Source organism: Chiloscyllium plagiosum, unplaced genomic scaffold (genome assembly GCF_037043375.1).
Source record: "Chiloscyllium plagiosum isolate Xiang-an unplaced genomic scaffold, Cpla_swu_hap1 HiC_scaffold_1, whole genome shotgun sequence".
Lineage (NCBI taxonomy): Eukaryota > Metazoa > Chordata > Chondrichthyes > Orectolobiformes > Hemiscylliidae > Chiloscyllium > Chiloscyllium plagiosum.
Genome location: NW_028270139.1, coordinates 155225984 through 155248559, shown reverse-complemented (window position 1 = coordinate 155248559; position 22576 = coordinate 155225984). Strand labels below are relative to the sequence as shown.

The following is a 22576-nucleotide window of genomic DNA, read 5'->3' as shown; positions in this document are numbered from 1 at the left end:
AACTATGTACTTAAGATCGCTAATTTCCTGAATTGTACATAAAACTCATGGTTCAGCAACTGGATTCAATTAATTCCTTATAAACAGCTGCTGTTCAATCAAGCAATCCCAAATGGATTCCTTTTGTCTGGTTTCGGATAGTTAAAGTAATTTGTCTAGTGGTTCACAATCTGGAGACAGAACAGAGGAGCAGGAGTAGGCCATTCAGCCCATTCAGCCTGCCCTATCATTCAATGCCTTATGCTCACCTGATCTCCATAACCCTTTTTACCCCAGATCATTAATAATCAATCAAAATCTAAACATACTGAAAAGACTGAGCTTCCACAGTTGTCTGTGGTACAGAACTGCAATGGTTCACAATCCTTTAAGTAAAATTAAGGGCTTATGCCTGAAATGTCGACTCTCCGGCTCCTCGGATGCTGCCTGACCTGCTGTGCTTTTCCAGCACCACACTCTCCACTCTGATCACAAGCATCTGCAGTCCTCACTTTCTCCTTTTAAACTGTGCACCCTGGTTGTAGGCTCCCCAACCAGGAATACAATGCCTTGCCTCTCCCTTTAATTGTTTGGTAGGTTTTAATGAGATAACCTCGCATCCTTTGAGAATCTAGAGATTACAGGCTCAGTTTGCCTGATCTCTCTGCATAGGAAAGGCCAACTATCCTGGGATCAAGTCTAATGAACCTTTGCAACACCACCTTCATGGCAATTATATATTTCTTCAGATAAGGAGATCAAAACTGCACACAGTTCTCCTGATGTGGTCTAACCTAGCTCTTACACAACTGCTTTCCTTTATTGGTCAGAGCGTTGAGTATAGGAGTTGGGAGGTCATGTTGCGGCTGTACAGGACATTGGTTAGGCCACTGTTGGAATATTGTGTGCAATTCTGGTCTCCTTCCTATCACAATGATGCTGTGAAACTTGCAAGGGTTCAGAAATGATTTACAAGGATGTTGCCAGGGTTGGAGGATTTGAGCTACAGGGAGAGGCTGAACAGGTTGGGCCTGCTTTCCCTGCAGCGTCGCCAGCTGAGGGGTGACCTTATAGAGGTTTACAAAATCATGAGGGGCATGGATAACAAAGAACAAAGAACAAAGAAAATTTAAAGCCCAGGAACAGGTCCTTCGGCCCTCCAAGCCTGAGCCAATCAAAATGTACTGTCTAGGGTACATAGACAAGGCCTTTTCCCTGGGGTGGAGGAATCCAGAACTAGAGAGCATCAGTTTAGTGTGAGAAGGGAAAGATATAAAAGGGACCTCAGGTGCAACTTTTTCACACAGAGGGTGGTGCATATATGAAATGAGCTACCAGAGGAAGTGGTTGAGGCTGGTACAAGTAAAAAATCTGGATGGGTATATAAATAGGAAGCGTTTAGAGGGATATGGGCCAAGTGCTGGCAAATGGGACTAGATTAGGTTAGGATATCTAGTTGGCATAGGCGAGTTGGACTGAGGGGTCTGTTTCCATGCTGTACAGTACATCTCTATGATTCTATGACTAACTGAAGTAAGACTTCACTGCTCTATGCATGTGTTAATGTTCAGAATTCTCTTCCCCAGAGAATTAAAGCTGGATCTTTGTCTATATGAAGGATGTGACAGACAGAGTTTTGACCATCAAAGGAGACATGGGTTATAGGGGAGCAACCAGTAAAGTTGAGGCTAGATCAAATCAGTCTTCATCATTTCTATGTATATCTCTTTGTTGACTCTTAATTTTCTCTTAGCCATCTTATTCACTACCTATCTTTGCAGCATTATTAAAATGAGCCACCATATATTCAGCCCCTGCTTACAAATCATTAAATTGTAAATGGTTGAATCCCTGGCACTGAATCCTGCAGCATTCCACTAATTACAGTTTGCCAATCCCAAAAATGTTCCATTTCTTCATGCTGTATGTTTCCCATTGGCTAACTAATCCTTTTTCCTGGCTAATAATATCATGAGCTCTTACTTTGTGACAGAACATGTGATATAGTTGTTTATCGAATGACTTTTGGAAGTTCAGTTGTACCACATCTACAGATTCCACTTTATTTCCTCAAATAACTCCATTACGTGAACCAAACACAACTATTCTTTTAAAAGCCATGTTGTCTCTGCCTGATCTTGGACCATGAGATATCGGATCAGAATTAGCCCAATTGCCCATTCAATCATGTCCGATATGATATTTTATGAAGCATTATCTCTCTTTTTTTAATTCATCGACAAGCAGAGGGCAACACTGGCGAGGCCGACATTTATTACCCATTGCTAATTGTTAAGAATCAACTACATTGCTGTGTCTGTGGAGACATGTGTAGGCCAGACCAGGTAAGGATAGCAGCAAAATCAGAAATTGGTGGGGAAACTCAGCAGGTCTGGCAGCATCAGTGGAGAGAAAGCAGAGTTAACATTTCAAGTCCAGTGACCCTTCTTCTGAACATCTGTCCTTCTGTCCACAGATGTCAGCAATGCTGTCATAATTTGAATATCTCAATAAGGTCACTCCATAATCTTCTCTGCTCCCAGGAGAATTAAACCTCATTTCTCGAAATTTTCCTAAAATCCTGGTATCATTCGAGTAAATATCTTTTGCATTCTCTCCAGGGCTTTAACCTCCTTCCTTAAATAAAGTGTTCCAAACTGAACACAATACTCCAAATGTGGTCTGACCAATGATTTGTAGCATCACTTTTATACTCTATGCCTCTATTTATAAACCCAAGGAACCAATAAACCTTCTTAGCAACTTGCCTGGCCACTATCAGGGAATCATATACATGAACTCCAAAGTCCCTCTGCTCCTGTACTCCCATCAGAGTTCTACCATTGAGCCTGTATTGTCCATCCATGTTTCTTCGGCCAATATACATGATGTCATAATTTTAAGAACTATTGATATAATATTTGCACAAGATAGTTCCAAATTTCTAATGAACTTTGTGCTTGGAAATGTCTCAGAACTTCAGCCCTGCAGGATCTACCACTCATTTTGAAAATCTGCCCCTGTCCTCACCTGTGTACAGATTTGGCCTCCTTACCTGAGAAAGGACGTACTGGCATTGGAGGAAGGTCCAGAGGAGGTTCACTGGATTGATTCCGGAATTGAGAGTGTTGCTTTACGAGGAGATTTTGCATTTTCAGGGACAGTGCAGCAATGTTTGAGGTAGCTGTGCCAAATTTCCAGTCAATCGTTTCTGAAATGCTTTCAGACAATCTGTGTCATGAGCACTAATGTCTGTTGTCTCCATTCACCTCCCACCATTTAGGTCCTGACGCTGCAATCGCCCAGGATCCAGACGCTGTAACCTTACAACGGGCGGGAATTAGCTAACCCAGGGCCTGCTCGGAAGTGATGGACCCGGTTTGAACTTGAATGTGCGCTGACGTGTGGCGGGGAGGGAGGGGAAGATGACAGCACTCCATCAGCCAGATCACCTGCCCAGGGTCAGCCGACAGTTCGATCTCCGAACTCGCTGCACGGACAACTGCCCTTGCCGACACGGTGGTGCCTCCCAGAGAGTCGAGTCGATTTGCTTCCCTCGGGGGTCAGAGGAGGCATGCGACACGGGGGATAGGAAGGACCGTGTGGGGCGTCACAACATTCTTCACCTGCTTGTCCCCTCGTGGTGGAGTTCGAGTCCTTCCATCGTGTGGAGCTGTTGAGCAGAGACCTCTGACACACCCAGCTCCTGATCAGCTGCCCCTTGCTTCGGGTGGGTGGGGGACAGGGTAGGGGGGAGGTGGTGTTGGCAGAGGTTGGGAATGTCTCTCTCAGTGACGTTGCTGCCAAATAACACCAACTGCTCCACAGATTCTGGGCCTGGCGCTAACGATTCTCTGTTCGGGTGACTTGTGATGAATTTTCCATTTCTCTCGAGTGTCCCACAACTCTTCGGAAAGTAGGGGTTTGTGAGGAGTTGCTGGGGGAATGGACTGTGCCTTTCGGTCAATGGCAGATGTGGCTCAGGAGTCACCTGCTCATTTTCATCCAACGGGAAGCCCAGGATTCTGAGGCCTGCTGGAAAAGTGGTGAATACTTCCATTTCTCTCCAAACTGTTGTGGCTGGGGGATAATGGTCAGTAAAGAAACAAACCATTCACTGGTTTCGAGTGTTCACTTCAACTCAGACCGCACCATGACTGTCAGATCTGTCCTACTGAAGAGGGATCCCACAAGCTCATCGGAAGCTGAGAGGAGGCAACATCGGAGGCGTCACAGGACCCAGCAGGTTCGCTTTAAGGACCTCACTGATGGTCCTGAGGAGGCAGGAGGCAGAAAGACCCCAGAGGCATCCACTGAGGGGCCCGAGAGCGACATGTCAGAAGAACCGACCGCAAACTCCCAGAGGAATTGGCAGCAGGCGCGGCCGTGCTCTCTGACCCTCCCCAATCCCCGGAAAGTCTGCATGAGCACTGCCATTCAGACCTCCCCCACCCTACAGAAGCAGTTTGGGGCGTTCCGGCACCGGAGCAAGAGCGTCGGTGATTTTGGCGAGGCGGGCAGCCAGCAGGACGGCCTGGCGTTTCCGCCCGCTCCCCTGCCGCCGGCCCCTGGGGTGGGAGGGGAGCTGAGGGCAGTTGGCGCTCGTGAGGAGGAGGAGGAGAATGAGGAGGAGGAGGATGGGCGGGGAGAATCAGGCAAGGCCGAGACACCCGCTGCACTCAACGGGAGAGGAGTGGAGAGGGCCGGAGTGCCACTGAGTAACTGTGTGGATCCTGAGCCAGCCCTGCCTTGTACCCAGAGCTCTCAGCAGACTGAAGGCCAAAACCCCAATGGCTCAACTGTATCTCCTCATGTTAAAGACAAGGCTATGCTTTGCAAAGCCACAACTGACACTCTGGCAGAACAGGACCACAAAGCACTAATAGCCGGGCAGCACTGTGCAGCAAAGAGTGACGTTGCAGTCCATTCGCAAAGCCCCACCATTCAATCGTGCTCATTAAACTCCAAAGCAAGCCCACCACCTTCCAAAGAAACCCCCATCAATCGCTTCTCACTGAGACTAGGGGTGTGCGGCAAATTAAAAGCACCAAGCTCTGACTCGGACAGTAACCCCTCTGAATCTAGAAAGGTTGAGTTCTACAATATGAGTCAATCTCTCCTCAAGGACCAGCCCTGTGTCTATCCCAAGTCCTGCTTAAAGACCCCAGCATCCACAGTCAGTCCCAGACAGCCTAGTATTTCCCATCGGACTGAGCAATTAGAACCTTGCTCCTTGACTCCAAACACACCAGGATCGTCCCTGGTGCAAGGTGAGCCATCACAACTGCCCTTAAAGGCTTCTGTCCAATCTGGAGAACACGCTGTCCAGTCCAGCCAATCAGGACCCCCGTCGTCACGTCCTGATGACCGGCTGGAACTGGTGCCCAGTCGCAAAAATCCTCAGGACAATCTGAAGGAGACGCCGAACACAACCGAGAAACAGAGGACCAAGTCAGGTCACTCCACTCAGCATGAAATCACATCTCTCCAATCCAGGTTACAGACAATGGAGGATGTCCTACAGACTAGCCAGCAAACCATTAAGGTTTTACTGGATGTCATTCAAGACCTGGAGAAGAAGGAAGCTGTTCGTGATGGGTAGGTATCTGACAAATTCCTCGATTGAAAAGTTGTCATGAACATTTAAGGGAGAGGTTGATTCTCATATCCACCAAGAGCAACCAGTTATTACTCTTGGAACATTTTTTTTACCAACAAACCTGCTTGTGTTTGCAGAATATAAAGATTACTTAGGGACATCTTTGCATTTCAACACAACCTCCATGTCTTCATATTATTTGCAGGAAAGATGTCCCATTTGGACAGCATTTCTCAGGAATATCCTAAATCATTTGAACTCCTGGGAATGTAATAGCATAATCATTGTATTGCAGGATTAGTGATTCAAATGACTAAAATCAAAATTCTATGCAATAGAATATGGGGTGAAGAATCTAACAAAAGCACAAGTCCTTCCTTTGAGATGTGGTTGCTAGTCAATACTTAGTCCAAAGTTGTGTCCATTTTATGTGTAATAACGAGCTTTCTTTCAGGCCGTTGGGTGGAATGAAACACAAACATTTGCCCTTTTGCTGACCTGGGAATATCACAGAGATCTTTACATCTACTGATTGAAGCATAAACCAATATAAACAGAAAGCAAGCGACAGAAGCAGGAGGAGCAGGCTTTTTCTGTGCTGTAGATTCCAGTGACTCGACTGTATGATTCAAAATCTGTGTCTGTTCAGGAGGAGGCCTTTCAGTCCATCAAACCTGTTCTGCTATTCAGTAAGGTTATGGCTGATTAAATTCCTACCTGAGCTCCCACATAACCCTTGTTTCTCCGATCAATCAAGTATCTGTCCATCTTTGCTTTGATTATTTTCAATGAACCAGCCTCCACGCTCACTGGATACAGAATTCTAAATTCCACAAAGTATATGAGAGAAGAAATTATTCATTGCCTGAAGGTTCTCTCCGAGGAGTACTGTAGACAGTTTTTGGATCCGGCCTTGAGGAGGGATGTAGTTGCTTTGGAGGCAGTTCAAATGAGGTTTACCCGATTGATTCTGGAGATGAGGGGCTTGGCTTATGAAGAAAGATTGAGCAGTTTAGGCCTGTACTGTCTGGAGGTTAGAAGAATGAGAGGAGATCTAATTGAGGTATGAAGATGCTAAAAAGAGGTTGACAGAGTCGACGTAGATAGGATGTTTCCTCATGTGGAGCAATCTGGAATGAGAGGTTGTAGATTTAGGATAAGGGGTAGCTAATTTAAAACAGAGATGAGGAAGAATTGCTTCTCCCAAAGGGTCATGAATCTGTGGAATTCACTACTACAGAGCCTGGTCAACAGTGGGACACCGAATACATTTAGGGAGGAGATAAACTGATTTTTCATTACTAACGGGTTGAAAGGTCATTGGGATAAGGCAGAAGAGTGGAACTGAGGCCAAGACAAGATTTATCTACTCCTGCTCCTAGTTCTTATGTTCTACTCTATGCTGCAAGCTTCCACAGCCAACAATGTGGCAAATGCTCTCATTTTGATTGTTGGCCTGGAATTGGCCCCTCTCTTTTTGCAGATAATCTCTTGGGATCTTCTGCGTCCATCTGAGAGGGAAAACGGGGCCTCAGTTAAAGGGGAGTGCCTCTGACAGTGCAGTCATCCCTCAGAGCTGCACTCGAGTGTCACCTTCCACTTTGTGCTGAACTCCGCCGAGTGGATTTGAAATCCATTTTGGAGGCAATACTTCAGCTCAACTGAGGGAAGACCATCGTCAAGGATTTCTGTCGTTTCTTCACTGAAGGTTTCACACACCACGTTTTCCATATTGCTTATTACTTTTTGCAATTTAAATGTAGAAACATAGAAAACTAGGAGCGGAAACTGGCCTGTGAGCCAGTTCTGCCATTCAGTATGATCGTCTAACTCAGCATCCTTTCTCCCCATACCCTTCGATCCCTTTAGCCCTAAGAACGATATCTAACTCCACCTTGAAAATATTCAACGTTTTGGCTTCAAACAATTTCTACCGTCGTGAATTCCTCAGGCTCACCACTCTTTGGGTGAAGAAATGTTTTCCTCATCTCTGTCGTAAAAGGTTTAACCTGTATCCTTAAACAGTGACTCCATCAACAGGAATATTCTTCTTGTATTTACCCTGCCAGGTCTTGTCTGAATTGTATAGATTTCTACACGAACCCCATATCCTTCTCAACTCCAATGAATATCTTCATAACCAATTCAGTCTCTCTTCATACGCAGTCCTGCCATCCTAGGAATCCGAAGAGTAAACCATCATTGCACTCCCTTTATAGCAAGAACATCCATCCTCAGGTGAGGAAACCAATATTCCAGGCATGATCTCACTAAGGCCCTGTACAACTGCAGCAAGACATCCCTGCTCCTGTACTCGAATCCTCTCATTATGACGACCAACTCATCATTTGCCTTCTTCACTCACTGCTGCACCTTCATGCTTACTACAGCCTCTAATGTTCAAGGGCACCTCTCCCTTTCCTAATCTATTGCCATTCACAGATTAGTCTGGCTTCCCGTTTTTGTGACTAAAACAGATTTTTAAAAATCTTCATCTTGAATTTCCAGGCTCAAAGTTATGCTGTGGAATACGGATTTTTGAAACGAAAACACTTAATTTTTAAGACCTTTTACCAAGTTATATAATTTTTTTTCCTGGAAGATAATATTGAGGTGGTTTTTAACTTGCACCTGCTGGGATGTGAAATGTTCATTGTGACAGCCAGCTTGTCTCTGACCCAACCTGACCATTCCCCATTGCAGGTTTAAGAGCTTCATTGAATTGTAGAGTGGAGAATATTACCATAAGCTCAGGATATGAGAGTGTTAGTGATAGTATTTTCACTCACTGCTGCTAATCGCTTTGCAAAGAGGCCCCAGCAGAAAATCAAACGACTGATGCATTTGCAATGATAACTCATACAATTAAATTCAAAACACATGGCAGACTGTCAATAGGATTCTGAACTGCAGAAATATCTCCCTCTTTTTTTTGCTACTGAACCAAATAAAATCTTGAAATACAACCTTCCCAGGTCTACGGAGACAGGTTTTGAGGTGGCAAGAGACATTGAGGAGAGTCATAGAAATCTACAGCACACAAAAAGGCCTTTCGGCCTATCACATCCATGCTGGTCAAAAGCAACCATCTTATTTATTGTAATCCTAATGTTCATCACTGGGCCCATAATCTTTAATGCCTCGGCATCACAAGTATACAAATAAATGCCCTTTCAATGTTATCTCAGGATTTTCTTGTACTTGGAGAAGGATGGGCTCCTTAGGGACAGTCAGGAAGGCTTTATGCAGGAGAGGTCTTGGTTCACAAATTTAATTGAGGTTTTCTTAAGGAAGTGACAAAGATGATAATGAGGGTGAGGTATTGGATGTTGTCTACATGGACTTTACAAAAGTATTAAACAATGTCCCTCATGGTATGCTGGTGCAGAAGACCAAATCACATAGATTCCATAGTGACTTGAATACAAAACTGGCTTGGTCAAAGAAGACAGAGGGTAGTTGTGGAAGGGTGTTTTTCTGACTAGAAATCTGTGACCAATGTTGTTCTGCAAGGATCAGTGCTGGGATCTTTGTTGTTTGAAATATATTTAAATGATTTGGATGTGGTCAGATTAGTATATTTGCAGCTGACACAAATATTTGTGGGGCTGTACTTAGTGAGGATAGCTTTCAGCTGGAATGTTGGGAGTTTAATCTGGATAAGTGTGATGTGATGCATACTGGGAGGTCAAATACAAGAGGAACATATGGAGTAAATGGCAAGCTCCTTAGGAACATTGATATCCAGAAGGTCCAAGTCCATAGCTGTCTGAAAGCATTAACACAATTCGATAAGGTGGTAAAGAAAGAATACGGTATGCTTGCATTCATTGGTCACAGTAGTGAGAATAAAAGTTGGCAAGTCATATTGCAACTGAATAAGATTTTGGTCAGACCATAGTTGAAGTATTGTGCATAGTTCTGGTTGCTGCACTTTTGCAAGGATGTGGAGGCATTGGAAAGAGTACAAAAGATGTTTGCCAAGATGTTGCCTGGATTGGAAAGTACCAGCTGTAATGAGAGTTTGGACAAACTTGGATTGTTTCCACTTGAGTGTCGGAGGCTGAGCGGAGGGGGGGGACCTGATAGAAAACTATGAGGGGTGAGGATAGGGTGGATAGCTGGAGTCTCTTTCTCAGGGTTGAAACCAGGGGGCATTGGTTGAAGGTGTGAGGGGAAAGGTTTAAAGGAAATGTGTGAGGCAAGTTTTTTTTACACCGAGAATGGTAGAGTGCCTGGGACCTGCTGCCAGAGGAGATGGTGGAAGCAGATACAACAGAAAGGTTGTAGGCCATTCGGCCCCTCGAGCTTGCTCCACCATTTGATAAGGTAATGGCTTATCCCGACGTCCACTTTCCTGCAATTTCCATTACCATTAATTCCCTTGGAAACTTCTAGAATTTACTTTATCTGGAGCACTGTAATAAACATACATCCTACTGGAATACATGGACTCAAACTTCAAGAATTGCACTCGATTACACTAATATGAATTATGAATTCTTCATATAATTACCAGGAGTACATTAAATTGCATAAGTTTTTTTTGCATGTACATGGGAAGTGGGCTTTACTTACTAGATCAGTATTTATTGCCCATTCGTCACTGCCGAGAGTCAACCACGTTGCTGTGAGCCTGGAGTCACATGTAGGCCAGACCAGGTAAAAATGCAGATTTCCTTCCCTAAAAGGACAATAGTGACCCAGATACAAAAACAGAAATTGCTGGTGAAACTCAGCAGTTTTGGGAAGAAAGCGGAGTTAACCTTAAAAAATTCTGATGAAGAGTCACTGGACTCGAACCATTCAGTCTGCTTTCTTCCCACAGATGCTAGCTGCTGATTTTCTCAAGTAATTTTGGGCTTTTTTTTGATTCAGATCTCCAGCATCCACAATTCTTGTTTTATTTGAGTGAACCAGATGCTGTTTTATGACAACAGTATCCAATAGCCCAGCTTCTAATTCCGGATTTTATTGAATTCAAATTTCATTCTCTGGTGGGATTCAAACCCAAGTACCCAGAACATTCTGAAGAAGACTTGAAACATTAACTCTATATCTCCCTCCACACATGCTGCTAGCGTTGTTGAGGTACTCCAGCATTTTCTATTTTATTACCCAGAACATGAGCTTGGGATCCAGGATTAATAGCCCAGTGACATTCCCACTATGCTATTGCCTCCCACTATTCCTGAGCAATGTCTGCCTGATCTTTTTTTCCCACTCAGCGGACCTGTCTATCATCTTCAAGAGACACATCAGGTGTGTGATGGAATACTTCCCACTTGCCCTGGATGAGTGCAGCCCCAATAACACTCAAGAAGCTTGACACCATCCAAGACAAAGCAGCCTGCTTGATTGGCACCACATCCACAACATCCCCTCCCTCCACCACAGCAGCAGCAGTGTGTACCATCTACAAGATGCACTGCAGAAATTCACCAAAGATCCTCAGACAGCACCTTCCAAACCCACAACCACTTCCATCTAGAAGGACAAGGGCAGAAGATGTGTGGGAACACCATCACCTTCAAGATTCCCTCCAAGCCATACACAATCCTGACTTAGAAATATTTTGCCTTTCCTTCATTGTCAGTGGGTCAAAATCATGGAATTCCCACACCACAGCACTTGGACAGCAGCAGTTCAAGAAGGCAGCTCACCACCACCTTCTCAAGGGCAACTAGGGTTGGGCAATAAATGCTGGCCCAGCCAGCCACTCCCACATCCCATGAGTGAATAAAGCAAACCCAACAGCAAAATATCGTACCTCATGTTGTTATCATGGGATAGTGCTGGAATCATGGTAATGCCACTGGATGATTAATCCAGAGACCCAGGTTAATGACCTGGATATGTGCCAACTATAGCATATGGTGAAATTTGACTTTCCTAAATACAAGAATTAAAAACCCGTCTCATGACTGCATAATGATTATAAATTGTTATTAAACCCTATCTGATTCACCAAAACCCATTTTGTGATGGAAATCTGCTCTTGTAACACGTGACTCCAAACCTACAGTGATGTGGGTGGCATGGTGGCTCAGTGGTTAGCACTACTACCTGGCAGCACCAGGGACCTGAGTTTGATTCCACCCTCGTCTGACTGTGTGGTGTTTGCACATTCTCCCTGTGTCTCCTTGGGTTTCCTCTGGTGCTCCAGTTTCCTCTCACAGTCCACAAAGATGTGCAGGTTTGGTGTATTAGCTGTGGGAAATGGAGGGTTACAGGGATGGGTCAGGGTGGAATGCTGTTAGATGGGGGGGGGGGGGGTCGGTGTGGACTCAAGTGGCCAAATAGCCTGCTTCCACATTGTAGGGATTCTATGACACTGGAATATCTGAGACAGAGAGAGCCAGTTCATTCTCGGGCAACTAAAGATGGCCTTGTCAGTGAAGCGCACATCCTGTACAAGAATAAACAAAATCCTATGGCAGTAAGGTGACAGGACAGATGACAAATGTATGTAACTTGAACAAATAACCCTCCCTGCTCCTCCCTATTGCTGAAAACGGGCTGAGGAGAGGTGAAGGAATATGGGACAAAGTTTAATCCTCTGAATGTGTCTATTATGAAGCAAATATATTCATGGCTATTCTGAGAATCCAGTGACACAAAGTGCTTTCGAGCGGATTTTAATTTTTTTTTGTAAAGAAAGAGCTTACCAGGGTGATGGGTTCAACCATTATCCTGATTAATAAATGGGGAATTACTGATGGTTGGAAGTGAGCTGCAATTTACTCATGGGCGGCTCAGCGAATGTCACAGAGCCGTGAGATTGAAGGTCGAGCAGTTTATTGCTATTAGTGAAATCCTGGAGTCACAGGCATGCATTTGCTGAGCAATGTTACAGCAGAGATGGCCCTGCTGGAAAGCTAAGGCCAAGGTCAGCAGCAGAGGTCACCCATCGGTTACCAGGGGTTGAATAGAAGATGAGGTAAATATAAAAGATCTGATTTAATGATTCACTAAAGATGGGGGTTGGATTTCTACAGCAATCTTTTATAATCAGTGTTCTTCAAGCCTTGTTTCATGAAGGTGCTGCTCTCTGTCTTTAACGGAGATCCCAATTTTAACTCCTTAGCCTTAGCAGTTGACTCACAGGGTGTTCCACCACAGCTCAGTATGTTCATCATATCCAGTCACCATGTCGACCGTGGCTTGAACTCTGACCTCAGAATCAAATGGCTTCTGAGATTTAAAACAAAAAAAAGTATCTCAGCTAGTCTTCAGGGCGCAGCCCTGAGGGAGTGCTGCACTGTCAGAATTGCTGGCTCTTTGATGAGATGGGAAACAGAGGCCCTGTTGGCTCCTCAAACACATCCTGTCTTTCTGCAGTATAACTACGCTGGGCTTCAGAGTGGTCTAGCTCTTATCCCCCTCAATCAACATCACCGGGACAAATTATCTGGCAATTATCTCTTTCCTGTTCATTTTGAGAGACATTTTGCTGAATAACACTTTCTCTTTTACATACTTGCATGACATTATCAGTGTTATATAAAGTGCTATATATGGCTAAGGTTTTGCAAGGCTGTCTTTCAACCAGGAAATTTAGATGTAGTCAATAAACCAGCGGAATACCATAAAACAAAACGTAATGTTGCAATGTTAGCTGGAATTCTTTTTATCGAAATCTGAGATTGGACTTTCTGGATGTGTGTTCCCAGCACAGAGTGTCTGCCATGATATTCATACCCCAAAGAACAGAGAAAATTACAGCACAGGAATAGGCCCTTCGGCCCTCCAAGCCTGCGCTGATCCAGATCCTCTATCTAAATCTGTTGCCTATTTTCTAAGGATCTATATGCCTTTGCTCCCTGCCCATTCATGTATCTGTCTAGATACATCTTAAAGGATGCTATCGTCCCCTCCCCTACCACCTCCACTGGCAACATATTTCAGGCACTCACCACCCTCTACGTAAGGAACTTTCCACGCATATCTCTCTTAAACTTATTCCCTCTCACTTTGAACTCATGACCCCTAGTAATTGAGTCCTCCACTCTGGGAAAAAGCTTCTTGCTATCCACCCTGTCTATACTTCCCATGATTTTGTAGACCTCAATCAGGTCTCCCGTCAACCTCCTCCTAATCTATTCAACCTCTCTTGATAGCTAGCGCCCTCCATACCAGACAACATCCTGGTGCACCTCCTCTGCACCCTCTCCAAAGCATCAAAATCCTTTTGGTAATGTGGTGACTAGAACTGAACGCAGTATTCCAAATGTGGCCGAACTAAAGTCTTATACAACTGTAACATGACCTGTCAATTCTTGTAGTTAATACCCCGTCAGATGAAGGAAAGCATGCCATATGCCTTCTTGATCACTCTATCGACCTGCATTAGCACTTTCAGGATACAATGGACCCACACCATTCTGTACATCAATTATCCCCAAAGCTTTTCCATTTGCCTTATAGTTTGACCTTGAATTGGATCTTCCAAAATGCATCACCTCGCATTTGCCTGGATTGAACTCCATCTGCCATTTCTCTGCCCAATTCTCCGATCTATCTATATTCTGCTGCAATCTCTGACAGTCCCCTTCACTATCTGCTACTCCCCCAATCTTAGTGTCATCTGCAAACTTGCTAACCTCATTGAATGTTTCTAAGGCAAAGATAGATAGGTTTTTGATCAGGAAAGGAATTAAGGGTTACGGTGAGCGGGCAGGTAAGTGGAGCTGAGTCCACAAATAAATCAGCCATGATCTTATTGAATGGTGGAACAGGCTCGAGCGGTCAAACGACCTACTCCTGCTCCTAGTTCTTATGTTCTTAAGCCTGCATTCTCTCAAACCTGCACCACCATTCACAGAATCATAGAATCCCTACAGTGTGGAAGCAGGCCTTTCGGCCCATTGAATCCACACCGACCCTCTGAAGAGCATCCCACCCAGCCCAATCCCCTACCCTATCCCTGTAATTCTGCATTTCCCATGGCCAATCCACCTAAACCTGCACATCCTTGGGCACTACGGGGCAATTCAGCATGGCCAATCCACCTAACTTTCACATCCTTGGACATAATGGGACAATATAGCCTGGCCAATCCACCTTATCTGCACGTCTTTAGACTGTGGGAGGAAACTGGAACACCCGGAGGAAACCCACACAGACACGGGGAGAACGTGCAAGCTCCACACTCAAGGGTGGAATCAAACCTGGGTCCCTGGCACTGTGAGGCAGCTTAACTGCAATTATACACCTTCCCAGTGGAACCAAACGAGAATAATTATACTTGGAAATCATCAAACTGTTAGTACTGAACCTCCATTTTGAAATGTAAAAGATGAGTTGAACCACTATGTCTTATGCGACAGTTTTACTGTTATTTTCTTTCTGGGTTTAGTCCAAAACTCTCATGCCATCCTATCTAACAAAAACCTATTGACTGCTCTAAAATATTGCATTGGTCCCTAGCATCCACAGCAGTCTCACTGGAGAGGCTTCCGGATTTCCATTGATCTTTGAGAAAGAGAGATAAACTGCTTCTTGATTTCATCCTTGAAATGGCCCTACTCCACCAAGACTGAGCCATTGTGTTTGTGTTCTGTGCATGGGACACTACCTGCTGCTGTGTGCATCGGTAATGCTTTAGCTGATACAATTCACTTCCCTGTCCTTTGATCATTACTAGATCCCCAAGTAACAGTGTGATTATAGGCCATTCAGCCCATCTCATCCAGCTCTACTACCCCAGTGCCAATCTCCTGCCTTTTCCCTATATCCAAGCACACCATTGCTATCCAAGTAACCAGGCAGTGTGCCTCATACACCTACTACTTGCTGAGTGAAAATAAGTTTCCTCACCACCTTTGATTTGTTTGCACATGACTTTAAAGCTAGACCCTCTCTGTTCTTTTCTTTCCTTTTATGAGCAGAAACAGCATTGCCCTGTCTAATCTGTCCAGCCTGCTCATGATTTCGAAACCCTGATCAGATCCACTGTCCTCCTTCTTTTCCCCAGGAAAGGTATTCCTAACCCCTTCATTCTATCCTCATAACTGAAGTACTTCATTCCTGGAACCATTCTAGTAAATTGCTTCGGCACTCTCACCAATGCATTTGTACCTTTCCTGTAATATGGTGCTCACAACTGTATATACAATTGAATTATAGAATAGGAACTGCAGAGAAAGAGGCCAAATGGCCCATCCTGTCCAGGCCAGCTTACATCCTACTTTTCCAATCATTCCCTGAACACTGACAATGTCCAGTCAGTATCCTATTCACCTTTGAAGGACATGTTTGAATCCGCCTCCATCACACTCTCAGACAGCATGAACCTTTACCACACAAGACAGTTTTTCGTCATCTCTCCGTTCTTGCCATTCACCTTAAGTCAGTCTTCTCTTTTATCAGTGGGGACAGTTTCCCAGTGCCTAATCTGTCTGAATCCAAGATCAGATGTCCCATCAAGCTACTCCAAAGGTAATAACACCCATTTCTCTAATCTCTGGGTGCAATTGAAGTCCTTCACTCCAGCACCCATTCTTCTGAACCTTTTCTACATTGTCTACAGGATTGTCAAGCCCTCTAAAATGTACAATTCAGTGATCTCTTCCTCTTCACTCCTCCCCCATGTTGTTAATGTGTACCTTGGCTTTGTGCGTAAGTACATAACAAAACAGATATGGGAACAGAAAGAAATCTGATTCATTTACATTGAATACAATTATGGATAAACTTCTTTCTCAACATCGCTCTCCCGCCTGCTCTCCATTTGTCCTTTGATTCACCAGCAGACCAATGATCTATCACACTCTTAAATATATTCAACAATGGGTGCAGACATCACTCCTCATTTCACCTGTAAATGTCTGACCCATTGTGCTGAAACTGTCCCTCTGTGGTAAAGAATCCACAGCCATTGGAAACAACCTCACAGTGTTTCCAAAGTCAAGCCCTTTCAGAATCCTGTATGTCTGAATTTTGATAAACCCCCAGAGAATATAGGCCTAAGTCACTCAATCTCTCATCATACAATAGTCTTTCTATCCCAAAATCAATATAATGTACCCTCACTGCAACATCTCCAATAAAGTATATCCTTCCTGAAATATGGAGGCCAACACTGCACACAGATTGCATTAAAATTAAGAGCAGGAGTAGGAGACAATGAGGTCTCCAGATACTGGAGATCAGAGTTGAGAGTGTGTTGCTGGAAAAGCACAGCACATCAGCCAGCATCTGAGGAGCAGGAAAATTGATGTTTCGGACCGGAAATAACTCCTGATGAAAGGCTCTGGCCCGAAACGTCGATTTTTCTGTTCCTTTAATGCTGCCTGACCTGCTGTGCTTTTCCAGCAACACACTCTCAATTAAGAGCAGGATTGGCAATTCAGCCCTTTGAACCTGCTCTGCCATTTAATAAAATGATTATCTCAGCCTCAGCTCCACTTTCCTGCCTGTTCTCCACAACCCTTCAAACACACTCTGTGCTGGTGAATTCCACTGATTCACGACCTGTGGAGAGAGGTAATTTCTTCTCATCTCTGTTTTAAATCTGTTTTATTCTAAACCTATGACCTCTTGTTCTGGATTTCCCCATACGTGGAAACATCCTCTCTACATCTACTTTGTCAATCCATTTTTAACGTCTGATGTACCTCAGTTTGATATCCCCTCATTCAACTAAACTCCAGAGAACACAGGCCTGAACTCTTGATGAGACAAGCCTTTCATCTCTGAAATCAATCTCGTGAACTTCCTCCAAAACAACTACATCCCTCATCATATAGATTAGATTATTTTCAGTGTGGAAACAGGCCCTTCGGCCCAACAAGTCCACACCGACCTGCCGAAACTCAACCTACCCATACCCCTACATTTACCCCTTCACCTAACTCTAGGGGCAATTTAGCACGGCCAATTCACCTAACTTGCACATCTTCGGACTGTGGGAGGAAACCGGAGCACGCGGAGGAAATCCACGCAGACACGGGGGCGAATGTGCAAACTCCACACAGTCAGTCGCCTGAGGCGGGAATTGAACCCGGGTCCCTGGCGCTGTGAGGCAGCAGTGCTAACCACTGTGCCACCGTTCCGCCCAGTGCAGTACTCCAGCTGTGCAGTACTCAGAAGTGCATGTCACCTTCCATCTGCTGTAAATACCTGACTGTTAGAGCTACAACAACAAGAACATTATTTTCCCCCTCAAACGTGCTCTGCTGCTCATTAAGATCCGGTCTGAACTGACTGTGGCCGTTACTCCACTTTTATGCCTGGCCCATAGAACCCACAACTCCCTTGCTGATCAAACATCTGAGGAACTCTGCCTTTCAGTCTAAACAATGATCTGGGATACTCTCGGGGAACAGAATTTCACAGAGTGATGATACACTGAGAGAAGGAATTCTTAGTGAGTTCAGCATTTGCACTCTTTACTCTGGCCTCTGCAGTAGACCTTCACTTAGGCAGACTAAACAGCATCATGCAGGCCTGAGTCATCTCAACAAAAAGGCACGTAAACAGGATAAAGAAATAATTGAAAGAAACCACACAAATCTTCTTGTAACGCCAGGTAGATGAATGAAGGACCTCACTTTTCTCTGGAGATTGATGAGAAGTTCTCCTTAAACAAAAATGGAGAGTTTTAATAAATCCAAAGCTCCAACAAAGTCAGTAGTCAGAATCTTTATTCCACCAGCAAGTGAGTTGCTAATCAGTGGAAACAGATTCAGAACAATTGGGTGGAAATAACGAGAATTCTTGAAGCAGCAAATCACCACCATTTGGAATTCACTGCCTGAATGAACGGTGAATGGAGATTAATGATCAAATCATCGAATGGTTGCAGCATAGAAGGGGGTCATTCAGTCCATCAAGTCATGCTAGCCTTCTGCCTTGCCTTGTAATTTTGATAATCATTCATATCCACTCTGAGAGCCAAGATTGAATCTGGTTACACCACACTCTCAGGCAGTGCATTCCACAACCTAACCACTCACTGTATTAAAACAATTTTCTTTTATGATCCTGTAAGTGCTGAAAAATGAGACAATATAGATTTAGAGCAGATTTTATCGTATGGACATGTTGGGCCAAAGGAACTCTTCCATACTGTATGAGTCTATGATTCTATTTTCCTCATGTTGCAACATGTTCTTCTGACTTTTATATTAAATTGGTGTACACTGGTTCACACACTTTCTGTCAATGGTCAAACTGCTTCTCTCTATCTACTGTGCTCAGCCACCTCCTGATTTTGAATACCTCTATTCTCTCAAATCTGAACAGAACACCCCCCCCCCAACCCCGCTCTTTTATCACCTACAATTTATCCACGGAAACCCTTCTTGAAAATGTTTTTCTGCACACTCTCCCATGCCTTCACATCCCTCTCTAAGGTGCTGTGCTGGGAACTGGGTACACAACACAGTTGAGGCCAAGGAGGTTCGTCTTCATAAAAAAAATCTACAATACTTTTCCTGCTTTTGTATTCCCTGCCTCCCTTGCTGAAGGTCAGAAGTCACACGACACCAGGGTTATAGCCCAACGGTTTATCTGAAATCACGAGCTTTCGGAGGGCTGCTACTTCATCAGGTTAAGTCGCTTCCGAAAGCTTCTGATTTCAAATAAATCCTAACCTGGGGTCGTGTGACTTCTGACCTTGTCCGTCCCGGTCCAATACCGGTACCTCCATGTCATGGCTTCTATTGATGAACCCAGGATCCCAGTAAAGGGGGAATGAGATTGTGTGTTGGAAACTAAAAGAAACATTGCAGGGTCATGTGCAGAGGACAATGAGGTGGGTTGAATTGGAGAGCTCTTTTATAGAGGCAGCATTGCCACAACGGGGCCAGTTCTTTAAGATTCTGACTGAAATCAGGCAGTTATAGGGTAGTCGTCCTTTTGTCAAGTCTCTTGGCAGATGATCATTTTGCAATGTACCAGCATCACTCACTAAACATAAGGAGATCTAAAGAAGGGCACGCCACTTTTGTGATGAGTATCTCTCATCACCTCTGAATATAAAGTAGATGTTCTTCTCTCTATAATTACCATCCCTTACCTTAACAAGCATAAAACCCATCAAAGGAAATTAAAGGCACTTTACTTAAATATACACTTAACGTAATCTTAATGGAATCTATTATTGCCGCCTTTGACAGCCGCAGGTGTTAGAGCTAGATGAGACATCATTATGGTCCCAAGAGCTCTCTGATGTCGGATGAAAATGTTGCCTCGCGAGGAACATGATGAGGGAAAAAAAAACCAAATTATAGAAATGAGACTTGGGAATTAAATACTGTTGGCTCCAATCTACCTTAGATCATAAGAAATAGGAACAGCAGTGGGCTGTAAGTCTCCCTGAGCTTGTTCCGTTATTCAATCAGATAATGGCCGACCTTCGTTCCATTATCCTGCGTTATCCTCAGATACCTTCCTTTCAGAAGACATTTTCAAACAACCTGCTCAGAGATGCACTCACACACCAAAAGAACAGGTGGGACTTAAATGCAGGCCTCCTGGCTCAGAGGTATGGATGCTACCACCACCGTAACAGCCAATGAGGCTTCATTGATACTTTCTAACCAACCCATTCCGAGATTTAATTACAGCCCTCCAGAACAGATGAGCCTCCTCACTGCCTGTAAGGGCGGTAGAGGCAGAAACCTTCATAAGATTTTAAAAGTATTCAGATGGAGCAAGCTAAGGCAGGTGGGACTAGTTTAGTTTGGGATTATGGTCAGTGTGGACTGGTTGGACCGACGGGTTTGTTTCCCCACTGTATGACTGTGACTCGATGCGCACTTGCGATGGCAAGACATACAAGGCTGTGGGGCAAGAATCAGAAATTGGGATTAGAATTGTTAGGTGTTTGCTTTTGACTGGCTCAAAATCGATGGGCCCCCGAAGGGCCTGTTGTTATGCTGTAGACCTCCACGGCTCTGCAAATCTTTCCAAGTGCAGAAGAACCGCAATTATCTGAAGGACACAGGTGGGGAGTATTTTGCTCGGTTAATCGAACTCGAGGTAATTGAATGCCAGATAACATAGTTTAGCTGAGCATCGGGACCTTGCAATCCTGCCGGATAATCCGGTATTCGGATAATCGAATGCCGGATAATTGAGGTTCCTCTAAACTACAATTACAACATTTAAAAGGCATCTGGATGTGTGCATGAATAGGAAGGGTTTAGAGGGGTATGGGCCAAATGGGACTAGATTTAGTTAGGATATCCAGTTGGCATGAATTGGACTGACGGGTCAGTTTCTGTGTTGTATAGCTCTATGACTCTACTTATTGAATTTCTTTCTGAAAATTATGGCTGTATTGCTTTCAGACACTGCATTTTAGACAACAAAATGGTGCATTTAAAAAAAAATGTTCACTCATCTCCCTGTCTGGCGATTTTGGTCGATTATGTTAAAGTCTGTGTGACTGATTCCCCTCCAAGGTAAACAGATACAAGCACTAATAAGATTGACTTGCCTGGCCTTGAAGTGCTGTATTGCCATTATCTTAATGGTTGCTCTTCATGTCTGAGCAACGTCCTGAGCTCTGCAAGCAATGGTTGAACATTTTCGCCAATACTGTCAGATCCCAGAGGAGCTCTTTAAGGGGATTACTTTCCCCACTGGGAGAATGGATTGGAACTCTGCCACATTACACGAAAAGCAAAACGCTTACAATGATGTGGCGTGACCAGAAGAAAATAAGTGGCTTTGAAATAGCTCTCTGTGATATTAAGGTTAATCCCTTTGTTGAAACAGCAGACAGAGGAAACCCATACAACCTTGCAAAAGGAAGCCTTGACTCGTGTCAACCCAAAGTGATCGGTGAGGAAGGCAGGCATGAGGCAGGTAAAGAGCCCAGAGGTTGAGAAAGAGCTACACACTCAGAGAGTGAAACACCAAATACGAATGAGATCTTGCTGTTTTGTCAGGATGTGGGAGGGGAGTCATGTATATAGGAATCCCCAAAGACTTCTGAGCAAGGATTGACTCAGACTATTAGGCTCCAGCCTGTGTTCCAAAAATTAATTATCTTACAGCTGGTCGTGTTAAGATCCATGTGGCTTGACAAAGTGAGGCTGCTTTTAACTTTTGAATTATTTTAATGCAGTGGAAAATGCTTTTTAAAATAGTGAAGGGTGGATGAGAGGGGTTCATAGCAGATAGCCAGTCCAGCTCCTCCCAAAATTCAAATCATTTCTGCAGCATCTAAAAACGATTTGACGTTGCACTCCAGCCAATTCTGGGCTCTGTTTTTACATTTTCGTCAGTGCATTGAGGTTTTGCAGTCCAGCCTGATCTCTTCACTTCATAGCCCAAAGTGTTTTATCTTCTAACGCTGACTGAATGAATAAAATGAGCTTGCTGGGGTTGGCGTTTCAGTGGTCTTTACCTCCCTCGTTCGCTCGCCGCAGCTCCTCCTACTTTGTCAACATCTCAATATCCACACACATATAAACACACACATAGACACATACACACACAAACAGAAACACACGCATACACAGACACACACACACATTTGCACACATACACACACAAACAGAAACACACACACATACACAGACACACACATCCACACTCACACATACACAGACACACACACACTCACACACACTCACACACATATACACACACACATACGCACACATACACAAACACACAAACAGAAACACACACAAACAGAAACACACACACATACCCACACATACACAGACACACAAACAGAAACACACACAAACAGAAACACACACTCATACACACACATACACAGACACACAAACAGAAACACACACAAACAGAAACACACACACATACGCACACATACAGACACACAAACAGAAACACACACAAACAGAAACACACACACATATGCACACACACAGACACACAAACAGAAACACACACAAACAGAAACACACACACATATGCACACATACACAGACACACAAACAGAAACACACACAAACAGAAACACACACACATATGCACACACACAGACACTCACACAAACAGAAACACACCCAT

The 22576-nt window shown here is 44.2% G+C and overlaps 2 protein-coding genes across 3 annotated transcripts in view; one reads left to right on the top strand and one right to left on the bottom strand.

The window, feature by feature from the left end:
• The window catches only part of LOC122553785 (dedicator of cytokinesis protein 2-like), a 1246386-nt gene that overhangs the window by 685260 nt on the left and 538550 nt on the right, over nt 1-22576 (bottom strand). The window lies entirely within an intron of this gene.
• The window catches only part of LOC122553933 (uncharacterized), an 86001-nt gene continuing 67188 nt past the window's right edge, over nt 3764-22576 (top strand). Inside the window, exon 1 of the mRNA XM_087991751.1 lies at nt 3764-5577. Within this exon, the coding sequence (XP_087847877.1) occupies nt 3953-5577 (1625 nt within the window). The 5' untranslated portion in view covers nt 3764-3952. The remainder of the gene's footprint in view (nt 5578-22576) is intronic.